Below are 15,972 nucleotides of genomic sequence, written 5' to 3'. Positions count from 1 at the left end.
TACTCCTCCTCCCCCAACGGTGCCTTCCAAAAAGCAGTACCTGTGCCAGCCACTGCTCGATGCCGTCTTGGCCAACATCCGCTCACCGGTTTTCAACCACTCTCTCTATCGAACGTTTGCACCCGCAATGACGGCCATTCACGGACCACCCATCACGTGAGTGCCACTGAAACTCTTTGCATTTGAAGTAATCTCAACAATTCAGCATGCTTAATTCCAACATTAATAACGCTAGACTGTATGTATAATTAAGTTTTGTCTGATGCGCCATAACACATTTCTCCTTCCTTTATCATCTTTGCTTGTGCCAAAAATCAGGGAAAAAAAAAGCATCTGATTCTTTTAGGGTTAGAATTATTATGCTTGAGTCACGCACTGCTTTAACCACACCTCTCTCACTCGACCTGCAGAGGGCCCATCATTCCGACTCGGAAGAGGAAGTACGAGGAAGACGATCGGCAGACTATCCCAAACATCCTGCAGGGGGAGGTAGCGCGCCTCGACTCCAAATTCCTTGTCAATTTGGACCCGTCCTTCTGCAGCAACAACGGGGCAGTGCACCTTATCTGCAAACTGGGTGAGTTTGGATGTGGACAAAAATCTCTCTCTTTCTCTTGGTCATGCGCTCAAATTGCCTGTCTCTGTCGTATAGAAATATGACCATGTATGATCAAAACACCTAAAAGTTCATTGGATAAAACGGTTCCTCACAGTGGAGACAGGTTACAGAGATACTAACCCTGTCCCTATAGGGCTAAATGTGGAGCTTGCTATATAGTATGATTCATTTAATTTCCGTTGTTCCAGATGATAAGACCCTTCCGAGTGTTCCTCCTCTCCAGCTGAGCATTCCATCAGACTATCCTGAGCAGAGCCCTCAATGGGACAGTGATGATCAGCAATATGGTAAGAGAGCAGTCGCCTCAATTAAGTAGATTAGTGAAACAAGCTGGGGCAAGTGTACAGGTGGAATTTGTGTTATAAGTCGTGTTGGAGATTTTGCTGTGGCGTTTTTACGTATATTGGAAATTAACCACTTAACTAAATCTACAGTCTCTAGAATCTGACACAGCCACAATTTTACGTTTCTCTCTTCCTTTGCAGAAGCAAACCCATTTTTGCAGAACGTCTACAGGAACATGACATCCAAACTGCTGCAGCTTCCTGACAAGCACTCTGTCACAGCTCTGCTCAACACCTGGGCTCAAAGTGTGAGGCAGGCGTGTCTCTCTGCTGCCTAATCATGGCATTCTCTCACAGCATAAAACTTATCGCTTCTGTCTATGTATACAATTTGCACCTACAAATCTGATGAAGTATCACACTTCTTATGTTAATCAGTACAGGTTTGTAAATTACCACTAAAAGCACTGGTGTGCGTAAGTGTGTTTTTATTTACATGAATAAATAATGTGTTTGCTATATAAAGCAGCTGATATACACAAAGCCTGGAAACAAATGTATCATATATTCTGGATCATAAATCCCTAAAGTCGACAACTGCAAACGCATTCTTTTTTTTTTTTTAATCTTTCAACACCGAAGAGACACAGTTGAAGTGTGATCAGCAGATTCGGTTTAAGAGGCAGGACTTGAGCATTTTTTGAGAGCATTTAATTGGATGCATACAGTACACTTGACTCCAGGGAGAGTTATATATTTATATGAAGAGTTTAATTCCAAAACTCTTAACTCTATCCATTTTTCTTTGGTAATTTTGCTAATTAAGACTTGTTAAAATTAGGCCCAGCTGCCCAGTTCTCCCAAAATCAAATCCATTACATTTATTTATCACTGGTGTGTGTAAGGACACACATACATTATGCCAATATCTTATTGCTAACACCTTACTGTAAATAAACATAAATATATTTTTTTTTTGCATACCCATCCGAAACAGATATCCCCCTTTGTTTTTATTTATTTATTTTTTTACAATAAATTGCCATTAAAAAAAATCACTAGAAACAGAGGATCTGAAATCAGTTAGTATATTTTGTTTTATATATATATATATATATATATATATATATTTGTTAAAACAGACACGCTTAAAAAGTTTTACAAAGAATCTTGTATTTTAACCCCTTAATGATCTAAACAAAGAATTTTACTTGCAATCCTTTTTAAATATCATAAGTCAATGCCCATAATGCTAAGAATCTCCTGCAATAAGCTCCGAAATTACAAGTTTGCGTTTAATCGCTAAGCACTTTGAGATGCCTTTTAATTCTTCAGTTTATCGCCCCCTGCTGGGGTAGTCTGGTAGTTGTTTACCGCTTTTCCAATTTATATGGAATTAGATAATCGACCTGCTCATAGAAAAGTTAACTGCCAGATTAACACGCCTCCAGTAAATACACTAATACATTGCAAATTACAAGTGGGCGAATGCCTGAGTCATTAGGAATAGTCTTATAGTCTGGACAATACAGTATTTAACAGTTTATGGTATTTTTCTCCACAAGCGGCTCCTCTGCACAGCTCGAGTTCTCCTGCTGAGGCTCTGTCTGAGTGAGGGAAGGATCACTCTCTCGGCCATCTTGGCCTGACACACAACCCTGTTGCACAGCGAGGAAAGAGGAGATCAGTGTATTAGTTAAAGTTAAATTAGCTTTGTATATGCTGTGGGATGAACTATAACTTACGGTCCTTTGGGCAGGGCGCGAGAAGGAAGCTTTGGAAACATCTCCGGCTCCTCAGCTCTTCCGAGAAGGAAAACACATTGAGTAGAACATGCATAGCATTCCCTTTTTACCCCAAATGCAGTTTAAAGTTTGAATTATCATCCCAAAACATCACATACTGTTATTTTTAATTACATTGCAACAGTGGAATATTGTCAATGAAATATTTTTGATTCAGTAAGTCGTAAATCTTCTCATGTTTGCTCAATAACTAATCTTTTCACTGCAATTCTGTCCTCAATGTGTGTATTTTCTGTGACCATTTGCAGCCCGATTGGTCAGGATTACATACAAACCTGCTTTTTTGTCACTAGGATCGACATACCGACATGTGGTCATTTATTTTCTATGTACATGCAAGATACAGAACCACAATTTCAGCAACCGCTTGACGAACAACATTTGAATTGAGATTTTCTCTACTATGCAAATTACTACGTAGGCACAGTATGACGCTGTATGCGTAATGTTTGGCTCAAATGATTCCTTGAACCAATTTGATCTATTTATTTATTTATTATTTTCAGTTCCCCGATCACAACTTTAGTTCCTACGCTGCAGTTAGGTCCAATTTACTGTTGTAACACCCAAAAATAGAAGAAAAACCCATAACCATGGTTTCATCTTATATGCCAATGAAGCTAGCACATAACAGATCAAACACTCGCAATTTTTCCACAATCGCTAGTGCATTATTTCATTTGTACTTAACTAGTTAGCTTTAGAAGCTATACGTATAACTACTACCGGATCTCATTGGAACCAAAAAAAAATGGGTTTCTACATCCCACCACGAGAGAAACAACAAGCAATACAAGTGGCTTGTCGCTTCTTAGTGTGAATGTAGGGTTAACCTTGTAGTCCAGAACACAATTAGCTACAAGTAAATATTAAGTAATGAAAGTATATCTCCAGCAAAATCCTTTCTCTACACATCTGTTCCATTAAGCATTACAACAAATGATAAATAAATTTAATCCCCATCACTTCCAGCATTCAGCTACAGTTCTACCAAGGAAAATTTATTCTGGTTGTCCCAAGTTTCACTCATATGCGTAAATGACTAGTCTCACTGTGTCTGTGTGACTTCAAGAACTGGATTTGCCTTTAGGCAGACGTTTACAGTTATTTAAAAGATTACTTATTAGATTGATTAATATCGTAGATCCAGTACAAATGTAAAGAAGGAAACTAAGGATAAGAACCTTTTCTCATCAGCGAGATAGGCTTTGGCCATAATGTAGTTCTCGGGGGTGATTTTCCGGTTGAACATGATGTCCCTGAGAATGGCCTTGATGCGGAGAATCTGAGAGAAACACATACTGCTGAAATGTCTGCATGTGAGGGAGGAATTGGCTTGTGAGGATTTGGTCACTTACTTCCTGAGACTGAAGACTGTTGGCGTTATACAGCTGCCGTATAATGACCCCGCACTCCCGCAGCGTTGGGGATCGAGGTGGTTCAGACGGGCTGCTGTGGATCCTGAGAGGATGGAGAGAAGTGATGAGACCACCTGTGGATTCTGGGAGTGACTTGGTCATGCCTTCTGAAGTGTCAGAAGTTTCGTTGCTGATTCCCGTCTGTGTGCTGAAATGTTGTAGCGTCACACTCAAATAAACCTTTACTTATTTGTACTACAGTGTGTGATAAATGCGCTTGGCATGTTTTAGTTACCAGAGGTGTGTGTCCTGTGGCAGTCGGGTGTCTTCTAATGTCTGCTCAAGGTAGAACTCTCTCCCTGACTCAAATGTCGTCAACTCAGTCCAGTGCTTTTGTGCTTTGCAGCTGGACCCTGAGCAATGACCCGACATGAACATAAATACACAGAAACGGGTTTTTATTAAGAGTACATCCACACCACAAGTGTTTCAGCTTTTTTTCTTTTCTTTTTTTTTAAAAATATAGTGACAACATGCAATAGAGGCTAACGGTAACTTCACATAAAAATGGAAGGAAGAGAAAGATCAACATTAAAGGTATAGTCCAATGGTTTCTATCCAAATCTCTGCAGTGTATGAGTAATAACAGTTGTGCAGTCCTCGCCAACTTTTATAAACAAATGAATAACCTCAGGTGACAACGAAAAAAACCAAAACAACAGATTTCAATATGTAGTCATGTTTTCCCAAAAAACTAAACCAACATTCAGTAACCAGGTTGGCAAAAATAAGTACAAACTTCCTTCTTCCACAATCATTAAGCGTAATTCGCAGACAGGTGTTACTCTTGAAATTCACAAGATTAGTTAATCATCAAGAAGTGTGACTACCTCTATAAAAGAAGAACTTTAAGCAGTTTGGTGTTCTGGAGCACTCACATGTGTGTTTACATCATGCCAAGAAGAAATTACATCAGCCATGATGTCAGAGAAGTAATTGTTGCTGCTCATCAATCTGGGAAGGGTTATAAGGCCATCTCCAAACAAACAGAAATTCATCATTCTACAGTGAGAAGCACTGTTTACAAATAAATTGCCTCCAAGACAGTTGCCAGTTTTCCCAGCAGTGGGCGTCCCAGCAAATTCAGTCCAAAGTGGAGATGTTTGGTCGTCATGCACAGCACCATGTAGGGGTCAAAAACCAAACAGCGTATCAACACAAACACCTCATACCAACTGTCAAACAGGGTGGTCGAGGGGTGATGATTTGGGCTTGTGCAGCTACAGGACTCGGGGCCTGTACCATGAAGCTGGTTTAGGTGGCTAGCCAGGTAAGTTTCAGTTTAGTCGGTGCCAACCATGGGTTTTAGGTACCATGAAAGAGACTCAGCTTTTACTGGTGTTCATCACCATAGTAACTTGTGCTCCATGGCTCTCCTGCTCCAGGGCAGATTATGTTCTGTATAAAGAGAACTCAAACTCAACCTGGACCAATCAGCTGTGAGCAAAGTGACACATAAGTGACACAACTAATTCAACTCCCCATTGCAAAATGTAAGAAGAGCACCTTCACAGAGAAACATTTAATTAAAACTTTATATTAAATGAAATTACATTTAAGATGTTGGGGTTATCAGTTTTCAATTCGTTTATTCTCATTGTGAGCCTATAAAAGTAAGCGTATGCATTTACACAATCAGCAATGTTCCCGCGTTTTGGGAGCTGTCTAAGTGAGTTTGGATAGTTTATTTATTTATTTTTTATTTTTATTTTTCTCAGTTCAGGGAAACGGGTTCAAATTCATGTCTGTTTTAATCACACACATATGCATATCTTGTAGAAACCAATCTTAAAATTAGGAGCCAGGAGTTTCGGGAGATGATACACGTATGCCTTCACAGACACAGAATTCATCCAGAATTTGAGGATGTCAAAGAAAACATTCAGCAAGAATCTCGAGCCATGGACGGGCACACAAATGAAAGATCAAGAATTCTGATCTGACTGTTTAGACCTGTATCAGACCTCAGTAAACACTTGAGAAAATCAGAAATCGGAATTGAAAATCTTATTCAAAGTGATTTTCTATTTTACAGTCTCTTACCTTTACGGCGTATCCTTGGTGGCTGCATGATCAGGTAAAGCTGGGATTACTAGACCTCAGCTGGAGGAGAGAAAGAGTTAATGTAAGGCCCATGATGTGAAGGAGCTAGATTTCACACACTTTTAATGACTCGATACATAAGACTGTGTCGGTATTAATGTGGACTTTACTTGTACATTCAATGTGCAGCTATGAATCTAACTGACCTTGAACACATTTCAAAACAGCATTCCAATATTTAAAAAATTATGAGATTTCTCGTGTATTATACTGTACAGCAGTGATTCTCATTCTGGATGCTTCAGCCCATCTTGTGATTGATTTTGGCCTGCTCACTTTTTTTTTTTGCTACATTTCCTAGAAATTATATTTTGTACATATAGTGATTCGTTGTTTGTTTATGAACCCACTAGTCTTGCAATGCTAAGGTTCATCATTCACCTCATCTCTGTCAGGGGGAAAAAGACATGTAAATGCACTGAAAAATGGAGAATAGGCGGTCAGGTGGAGCAGAGAGGGGAATATAGTGTGTGAACTTAGCAGATACAACTGACGAGTAATTCGCCATTTTGTTTTTGTCTGTGATGCAAATACTGTATGTATGACCCTAGGTAAACAAATCGCAAGTATTTAGCAAATTCAGCTCAGTTGTTTCCGAATGGAGTTCACTACTGATTATCTCCTCGTTACTCTTGTTCTTTGTTTTTTCATTGTTGATATGCTAATCTAATTCGTGAAGAGATTCGCTGCGAATTAACTGCAAAGAAGTGCTCGACGGACTGCACCATTCGCACCTTTGAGGGGGGGATTTCGATGATCCTTACGAATAGAAGGTTAAAATCTCAACCTGTTTATTTAGGAAACAGTGCAGTACTTATACGTCTAAGTAAATTGAAACTTTGTAAACTTTACTACAAAATAACACTCCATTTTTGTTGTTGTTTTTATACATTTTGGTTTGTATACCCACCCCAGTGTGGTGGTGTTCATTCCTAACCGCGTGCAGTAAAGTGATCGCACGCTTCCCCCCTACTGAGGCTACATGACCCTCAGCCTCATTCAGATCAGCTGGACGAACAAATCAAATATTAAACAAGAAAGATTTACCTCCAGCGGGTTTCCTCGAAAACATTATAATAATTGTTTGGGTTTAAAAAAAACAAAACATCTTCTAAGGAGATTTCCCCCCATTCAAATTCCCGTACACTAGATATTGCAATGGTAAAAGTCGGTTAATTGTAATAATAATTGTCATTGCATAATCCATCATATAATTTTATATATCGCCTTACTAACTCAACTCAAATATGAGCAGCAGATATCAGTAATATACATCATGCTGGTAATTACTATATTTGACAAAATGTTTAAAAGCCTATACCTTTTTTTGGTCGCGGTGTCTCAACGATTGTCCTCAAACGCCTTGCAGTTCAGCTCACACTGAAATGCTGTACTGTAAGCAGGAACACGGATCAGAAACCTGAGAAAACATCACACTGGCTTTCTCATCACACCTGTCTGTCTCTCCTCTCAGTCTGTCTGATTCTGGTTCTGCCTCTCCCTTCATTCTGTCTGATTCTGGTTCTGTCTCTCCTCTCATTCTGTCTGATTCTGGTTCTGTCTCTCCTCTCATTCTGTCTGATTCTGGTTCTGTCTGGTTCTGTCTATCCCCTCATTCTGTCTGATTCTGGTTCTGTCTATCCCCTCATTCTGTCTGATTCTGGTTCTGTCTATCCCCTCATTCTGTCTGATTCTGGTTCTGTCTCTCCCATCATTCTGACTGATTCTGGTTCTGACTCTGCATCTGGTTCTGACTGATTCTGGTACTGACTCTGCGTCTGATTTTGACTCTCCTCTCATTCTGATTGATTCTGGTTCTGACTCTCCTCTCATTCTGACTGATTCTGGTTCTACCGCTGCGTCTGGTTCTGACATTGGATATTTAGAATAATAGAATAGAATAAAACAAACAAAATAAGGACTTGTTGTGGAATCTGCTTCAGCAAAAATAAAATCCAAAGTAACAAGAGCCGAGTGGGTTTGCAAATGACTGTCGGACTCCATCTTGATATAGTATTTTATACACTTTCAAAACAAAGACTCTGGTATGTGATAATGTAAAGGGTGTAAAGGAAGTCTTTCAGCAAATTAACACACACACACACACACTTTTAAAAAAAAATACAAACTGCACCTTTAATGTAATCCAAATTGCGTTGTAAATGAAAATATTTGGAAAGCTGTAACAGAGTGTGGCTGCTATCTGACCCGATTCTTAGTTGTTTCTTTTATTTGTATGAACTCAGAAACAGTGCAATATTTCTGGTGAAACTGGCACATCCCTGTACATAAATGGTGCCTGCGGTGAGTCCGAGCTACATTCAGTTATTGGGATTTCCCAGAGTGCCTCAGATTTGGGGTTCAACAGCCTCATTAATGTCAGTCACACATTTTTATTACTTAGTTAATTGGTTGCTTTTTGTTTCTTCTCTGCTCTCAGGCACTTTTATAAGGCCATGTTGAGAAGAGGTTTGAGCAAGCTGACAGCTCAGATCGCCGTGTTTTTTCTCTCCGCTTTCTTTCACGAGGTGTTAACACTTAACACAATATAATTTCATTTATATATCATAAAGGGTGGGTTGCACCAATAAGGATTAAGCTTAAATCTAGATTAAACCAAGGGTTATCTAATAATTCTGTTGCAACAAACTTTAAACCTTGTTTAAAAATAAGAAGGCTTACATTTAAACCATCACGTTAATCCTGGATGTAATTTCACAATAAACCTGGATTAACTATAATCTTTTCATTTGAATTTTTTCATTTTCTCAACCTGTCTCGGTTACGCGAAATGAGCGGTTAATAATGGCAGTTTAATATATATATATATATATATATATATAAATTCAAAGTTTAAAGTTCACAGTCCTTTTGTTTAAAGTTCACTAAACATTGTTGCTGTTTAGTTACACTGGAGAATTCACGTATTTCCACGTTTATGAAATCCACATGCACTGCCGCAATGTTGTCAATGGTGAATCCATCATGATGGACAGAATGAATCGTAAATGGAAGTTTTAATCACAGATTAGAATTCTAATCCCCGATTTGTTCATCTCTGTTTAAAATTAAAGTGGTGCAACACAAGTCGATTTAAAATAAAACCCAGATCAACAAATCCTAGATTAGCTCTAAACTATGCTGAATTTAATCCTTATTGGTGCAATCCACCCAAAATCTCTTGACAGTCCGTGATCCTAATCATTAAAGATATTTGAGATCCTGCAAATATGGGAAATATATAAAACAAAGAACGTTAAGAAGACACCTTTTGTGACCATTTTAAATGAAGGTAGAAAACATTTTCAAGCATGTATCATTTTAGACTTTTGGCACATTGAGCCATTTTAATGGTTTTCCTAATGAGGTTATTTGACTACAATTCAAATACAACGTACAAATATAAAGTAAATAATATGGAGCACTTTTTCCAAACTTTTATAATTTCCCGTTTGACCGAATTACGTGTCCACACGTCTGATTTTCAATAGCCAGTTGTGTTTGTTCTCTCTCAGTACCTACGGAGCGTGCCTCTGAAGATGTTCTGGCTTTGGGCGTTCATGGGAATGATGGCTCAGTAAAATTATTGTAACAATTGTTTATCCTTAGAAACAAGCCAATTGATTCCTGTTAAAGTGTTATACATGTTAATTTCAGTTCAAATTTGAATGAATATGCTGTTTGTACTTTCAAGTGACTGGACCAGTATTGAGGTACTTTCAAATCCTTTTTACCCAAAGATGTCAATTCCATGTATTACTTTGTAATAGAATTTCACTGAATGGCTGAAAGATTATATAAAATTAAAGTATTTCTATTCCAGACTTTTTCCACGTAATTACATTTTTGATACAGATTTGGTTTTATAAGGAGGTTTATTTTAATGAGAGGTGCCAAAAAAAATAATTCTATAAAACGCACACTTTCCGCCCACAACCTTTAACATAATGATGTACAGATCATTGCTATGTTCCTACGTACGTTCCTACGTATTGTGGCAGCTGATGTCCCTGTTAAGAAAATAAAGCAGCTCAAGCCAATGATGTCTTTCATGTGTTCTATATGAGTATCACACACACACACACACACACATACAGTAATATAATATTTTATTATCTTTGCTCTGAATGCTGAATTCTCAGCTCACATTGTGCATATAAAACATACAACACGGGGGGGGGTTGGGGGGATAAATAAATAAACAAGGCAAAGTCACATGACTGTAAATTTGGTGAGGGGGAAAAACTGCAGGTAAAACAGAGGTTTGGAATGAAGGAAGGGTTCAGACGTGCCACGTTATTGCTGTAAAAATAAAACAATAAAAGAGAGGGAGGGGGGAAGAGTTGAAAAAAGATGTTAGTAAGCTATAACAGATCTAAACTAAAGAAACGCAGTCATAACTGTTACTGGACTGTAAGTCTTTCTTACCACAGAGCTGTCCAGTTCTCGATCCTGATTTGTCAAAAGGTGATTAAACATTCTCGATAACAGTAGCATTAAAAGTATTCTAATATGGTATCGTTTCCATAGTAACAACTTACACGGAGGCTTGTATGGTAGACAATACACATAATCTAAGATTAATAATAAATGTTAAGTAACAAAGGAGAACATATAATCGTTGACATGTTTATTTAACGTTTATGGAAGGAGTCTCCAGTGTCAGTGATTTTTAACATCTTTAGGACAGATTTTTAGACAGTAGTCTTTTTTTTCTGTCTTATTAACCTAAACAGAGGGAAAGCTGCTATACTTGCTATACCATATAATAAGATAAGATAACTATAAACGGTTAAAAAGTACAATGTGTCTTTCTTTAATAAATGTAAAATTGCAAATCACTGGTGACTTGCTGTGGTATAAGAGCAATAAAACACTTCAGAGCATCCTGTTACAGGAAAATAATCGAATCCAGGGTGGTTAAAAGCTACGTTACGCCACTCGGTCGTTGATGATATTCCTGTAACGGTACGCTTCCGAGCATTTTATCACGTATTGCTTGGTGTACAAAATAATGTGCAAAATGTATAAAAGTTGTGATGCACTCGAGGAAGTGGTCATGCCTGTGAACATGCACTTACCTTTGCTTTGTTTTGTACTGGCAAATAGAGTTTAAACTCTGCCGGCAGCTCGTCCTCAGAGTACAGTCTATCAGAAAAGTACACTCTTCTTATGCGACAGTTCGCGTGGATCTGGAAGATGATTGGACCATTCGTTAATACTTAGAACATAAATATTAACATAACTATTTTAATAATCGCAGGCAGGATTAGCTGATTTTTTTTTATACCATTGACAAATTTATTTCTCCTAATGGGCTTCTTCCTTTTTCCTAAAGTCTGTAAATTTTGACAATAAACCTGATTTGCAATGGGGGTTGAATCATTTTCATTGCAACTGTATAAAGCAATGCAACTCAAACATCATACAAAACGAAATGAATCAAATTATAGAAAGAAAAACAAAATTCTAAATGAAATTTAAGGCCATTGTGTGGATGAACACAATATAAAAATGTCTGTCTTGTAACAATTTAAGACGGTATTAAAGTAACACTTATTTCCAGCATCATATTAAATCAGCAGTCTGATGTAGAAGAAGTGCAAATGCTGGACACAAGGCCCAGAATGCAATGCAGTGAAGTGACACTGTTGTTACGACAGAGACTTGGTCAGTTAGAGATGTATTAGATGATGAACGTGATGGCATTGAAGGGGGAATTAGACTGAAAGTCTCTTGAGGCAGAGGTGAAGCGAGAGTTAAATCCCACCGTCACCACTATCAGCAGGTAGATGAAAGGCATTGTGGGTAATGTAGGAAAGGGTTAACTGTATAAGTGAAAATTGACCAAAATAAAATTAACCACCAACTCAGAAACAACCCCTGGACGCTACTGAAGATTACGTTAATGATAAAGATCGAAATGCAAATGGATTTTTCTTTTAAGGACCTGCAGACAGTCTGCTCATTTAAGCGTTTGACTTCTAGCGAAGACGTTTTGCCCCATGCTCATAGCGCACCTGTACTCGCAGCGTCTCGATGTAATTGGTGCCATAAGCTCTCCGTGTGAAGTCGGACAGGTTGAACTGGATCTGATTCCAGCCGTCGTCCAGCCGCATGGGCATGGTGCAGATGAAGGGCTTCACCCGTGTGGTGCTCTGGTAGTTACTGGCTCTGAATCTCCGCCGCACATTTTTATCATCCAATACCTGATGTAGTGTGTGTGTGTGTGTGATTGAGTGAGTGTGAGTATGTGTGTGAGTGACAGAGTGAGTGAGTTAGTGAGTGTGTGTGTGTGTGTGAGAGCGAGAGAGTGAATGAGTGAGTGTGTGTGTGCGTGTGTGAGAGAGAGAGAGAAAGAGTGAGTGTGTGAGAGCGTGTGATTGAGTGAGTGTGTGAGTGAGTGTAAGTATGAGAGAGTGAGTGAGTGAGTGAGAGAGAGAGAGAGTGAGTGAGTGAGTGTGAGAGAGAGAGAGTGTGTGAGTTTGTGTGTGAGAGAGAGAGAGATTGTGATTGAGTGAGTGTGTGTGTGTGTGTGTGTGTGTGTGAGAGAGAGAGAGCGTGATTGAGTGAGTGTGTGTGAGTATGTGAGAGAGAGAGTGAGTGAGTTTGTGTGAGAGAGAGAGAGAGAGTGTGATTGAGTGAGTGTGTATGTGTGTGTGTGTGTGTGTGTGTGTGTGAGAGTGTGTGATTGAGTGTGGGTGTGAGTGCGAGTGTGCATGTCACTCCAGGGTGTCGTCCCTACCTGAACTTCAAATGTGAAATATTTCTTCAGATTCTTGATGATCATGACCAGGAAGGGGAGTTTGATGCCCAGGGTTTTCTTCGGATCTGCAGGACATGTGATGTAGGTCGTGCTGTGGAAGCGAGTGAGACAGTAATTAGGCAAATCTTAATGAATGAAGAGGAAACTGAGGTCCAGCTACATGTTCATGCTCACCTGACATTGGTTCCTTCCACCTCGAGCACTAACGACTGGATGTCGATGTCCGTAATACGCTTTATATGTCCATTTCTCACCTGCAAGTACAGTTTAATCAGCGTTATACCGTGTACCGGCTTTTATCCAGCAGCTCCACTGAATGTAGACAGCTGATCTGAAATTTCAGTGTATAGTTTTGCAGCTGCTGGTCATCTCCTCTTAATGATTCACATCAGAATTTAGGTAATTGCCTGCAGTGATTGATAGACAGACAAATACATACGGAGAAACCATTTCCAAAAGTTTGTATACCCCTGACCATCACACCCATATCTCATTCCAGATTCAATCCCCACTTTACTGCTATAAAACTCTCCACTCTTCTGGGAAGGCTTTCCACTAGATTTTGGAGTGTGGCTGTGGGGATTTGTGCTCATTCAGAGACAAGAGCATTAGTGAGATCAGGCCCTGATGTCGGGTGAAGAGGCCTGGGGTGCAGTCGGCGTTCCAGTTCATCCCAATGGTGTTCAGTGGGGATGAGATCAGGGCTCTGTGCAGAACACTCGAGTTCTTCAACTCCATCCATGGCAAATCGTATCTTCATGGAACTCTTTAGAGCATCGTCATGCTGGAATATGTTTGCGTCTCTTAGTTCCAGTGAAGGGAAATTGTAAAGCTACAGCATACATTCTGTACAACTGCGTGCTTCAAACTTTGTGGCAACAGTTTGGGGGAAGAACCACATATGGGTGTGATTGTCAGGTGTCCACATACTTTTGCCCATATGGTGTACATATATAGACAGACAGACAGACAGACAGACAGACAGACAAAGACAGATAGATAGACAGACAGACAGACAGACAGATAGATAGATAGATAGATACAGACGGTCAGTGTCGGTTACAGTTTGAGGGAAGAACCACATATGGGTGTGATTGTCAGGTGTCCGCATACTTTTGCCCATATGGTGTACATACATAGACAGACAGACAGACCGACAAAGATAGACAGACAGACAGATAGACAGACAGATAGAGATAGACAGACAAACAGATAGATAGACAGATAGACACATAGAGACAGACAGATAGAGATAGACAGACAGACAGATAGACAGACACATAGAGACAGACAGACAGACAGACAGATAGATAGATACAGACGGTCAGTGTCGGTTATTCGGTACATGAGCAGATGCGTACCTTTTTATCCCATATTTGTAGAGGTTGGCTTCCAATGCTGTACAATATGGACAAGAAGCCGCTTTGAAATGTATTCTTAAACATAACACTAAAAATTCTCAAAACCAAGCTTTATCTTTTTTAAATTATTAGTTTATAAAGCACACTAGCAGCCTGTGTTTGTGCCCTTAATAACTCCTCTCCTCCGGGTAGCAACAGGCACCCGAACAAACGTTCCACAACAAAAGACAAAATATCTTATTCCTCAACAGTTCGCCAAAGCTTTTCTGTTTTGAAAGCTTCTTAACGAGGAATTTGGTCCAACACTAATTTCAGTATCCTCTTCTCTCGTGCTAGTTCTTTCCCAAGTCGTTATGTGTCACAAAATATCCGAGTTCCTTGAGAAATTAGTCAAAACGAGTGTTAACTCTCTCTATCGTCTGAACTCCACACTTGAACAGCTTTTTTTCTCCGCTATTTTTGCATCTCTAAGCAACACAATTCGACTCGTTGATCCCACCTGAAGCTGCATGTTGATTTATGTGTTGTCATAGCAACGTAAAACCGAACGTGACGCACCCACCTTCTACAACTGGAACCGGACAATAAATATTTAATTTCAATTTTATTTCTTTTATTTTATTCATAAAAGAAATAATAACGTAATTAGTATAATTTATATATGTATGTATATATATATATATATATATATATATATATATATATATATATAATTTTAAATTAATAATTAAATATTTATCTTTTTGAAAAAGAGAAACATTAACATACAACAATGAAGCTGATTAAGTGTAGATTTTTGTATTTAATAATAAAAAAACTTCAGTTTACGTGACCTGTGAATTTGCTTATAACTACAATAACTAATTACTGATAAATATTACTACTAAAACAAAAGTAGTTCACAGTGATTATCACAATCAAATGTTTAAATAATTATATTTATTTAAATATTATTATTATTAAACAACAACAATACTGTCATAAATCCTCTATCCATCCATCCATCCTTTACTATTTCATTATTTGCCCCTGAAACTGTCCCCACATGTGTTGATTCATACATATAATTATTATATCTTTAATTCCATGTGTTTTGATCCAGTGTTGCATGTATCATTTGGGCATCAATTAATGAAGTGCATTACCAGTCAAAAGTAAAGACACCCCCTGATCATAAATGGTTTTCCTAAATTATTATTATTATTATTATTATTATTATTATTATTATTATTATTATTATTGAACTATTTTCTACAATTTAACAATACTATCAAGACAATATGAAGTAACTCATATGAGCCAAGAACTGTGTTAAACAAATTAAAACTACAGGACGTTCCAAAAGTCTTCACACGTAGGGCAAATTAACACGTTTTATCAAACGAAGCAATAATTTTATTTACAAAATATACCCGACATGATTGCTATTTCTTTGTAAGAAAACATACAGAGTCGTGTCTCCCACTCATGATGAACCCGTGTTATATCTGGTCTTATGCATGTACTTGCAAAGCCTGCTATGGCCAGGGGGCTGACACATGCCTCAGTTCCACCGGCAAGCATCACCGTGGCGTCTCCATGGATGATGAAGCGGGCGGCGTCTCCAATGGCGTGAG

At 38.6% G+C, this 15,972-nt stretch overlaps 3 protein-coding genes across 9 annotated transcripts in view; 1 reads left to right on the top strand and 2 right to left on the bottom strand.

Moving 5' to 3' along the window:
* med15 (mediator complex subunit 15) overlaps positions 1-1,436 on the top strand; it is an 18,454-nt gene extending 17,018 nt beyond the window's left edge. For all 3 annotated transcript variants that reach the window (XM_053648336.1, XM_053648337.1, XM_053648335.1), the window contains 4 exons: positions 1-156; positions 411-577; positions 808-906; positions 1,105-1,436. The exon at positions 1-156 is cut by the window's left edge and continues 2 nt beyond it. In XM_053648336.1, coding sequence (XP_053504311.1) covers positions 1-156; positions 411-577; positions 808-906; positions 1,105-1,241 — 559 coding nt within the window. In that variant the 3' untranslated portion in view covers positions 1,242-1,436. The remainder of the gene's footprint in view (positions 157-410; positions 578-807; positions 907-1,104) is intronic.
* A 574-nt stretch (positions 1,437-2,010) lies between these two features.
* Positions 2,011-10,325, bottom strand: si:ch211-222n4.2 (uncharacterized protein LOC101885505 homolog). Of its 5 annotated transcripts, none has more exons than XM_053648331.1 (10): positions 10,211-10,325; positions 7,551-8,097; positions 7,140-7,237; positions 6,964-7,016; positions 6,170-6,229; positions 4,362-4,479; positions 4,067-4,274; positions 3,893-3,993; positions 2,649-2,705; positions 2,011-2,561 (listed from the first exon to the last, which is right to left on the bottom strand). In XM_053648331.1, the coding sequence occupies exons 5-10, from the start codon at positions 6,195-6,197 to the stop codon at positions 2,447-2,449; spliced, it is 627 nt and encodes a 208-aa protein (XP_053504306.1). In that variant the 5' UTR covers positions 6,198-6,229; positions 6,964-7,016; positions 7,140-7,237; positions 7,551-8,097; positions 10,211-10,325; the 3' UTR covers positions 2,011-2,446. The 5 variants fall into 5 exon arrangements, with proteins under 5 accessions (XP_053504306.1, XP_053504308.1, XP_053504304.1 ...); XM_053648333.1 differs by lacking the exon at positions 10,211-10,325 and having other exon boundaries at positions 7,551-7,665; positions 8,001-8,016; XM_053648329.1 differs by lacking the exon at positions 10,211-10,325 and having other exon boundaries at positions 7,551-9,005.
* LOC128622102 (cilia- and flagella-associated protein 20-like) lies at positions 10,322-14,895 on the bottom strand. Its single transcript, XM_053648334.1, has 6 exons — positions 14,357-14,895; positions 13,170-13,249; positions 12,975-13,086; positions 12,250-12,438; positions 11,311-11,421; positions 10,322-10,531 (listed from the first exon to the last, which is right to left on the bottom strand). The coding sequence occupies exons 1-6, from the start codon at positions 14,438-14,440 to the stop codon at positions 10,526-10,528; spliced, it is 582 nt and encodes a 193-aa protein (XP_053504309.1). The 5' UTR covers positions 14,441-14,895; the 3' UTR covers positions 10,322-10,525.
* Positions 14,896-15,972: the final 1,077 nt, after the last annotated feature.

This window comes from Ictalurus furcatus, chromosome 18 (assembly GCF_023375685.1).
Source record: "Ictalurus furcatus strain D&B chromosome 18, Billie_1.0, whole genome shotgun sequence".
Lineage (NCBI taxonomy): Eukaryota > Metazoa > Chordata > Actinopteri > Siluriformes > Ictaluridae > Ictalurus > Ictalurus furcatus.
The sequence above is the reverse complement of the archived record's forward strand: the minus strand, read 5'-3'. Positions and strand labels throughout refer to the sequence as shown.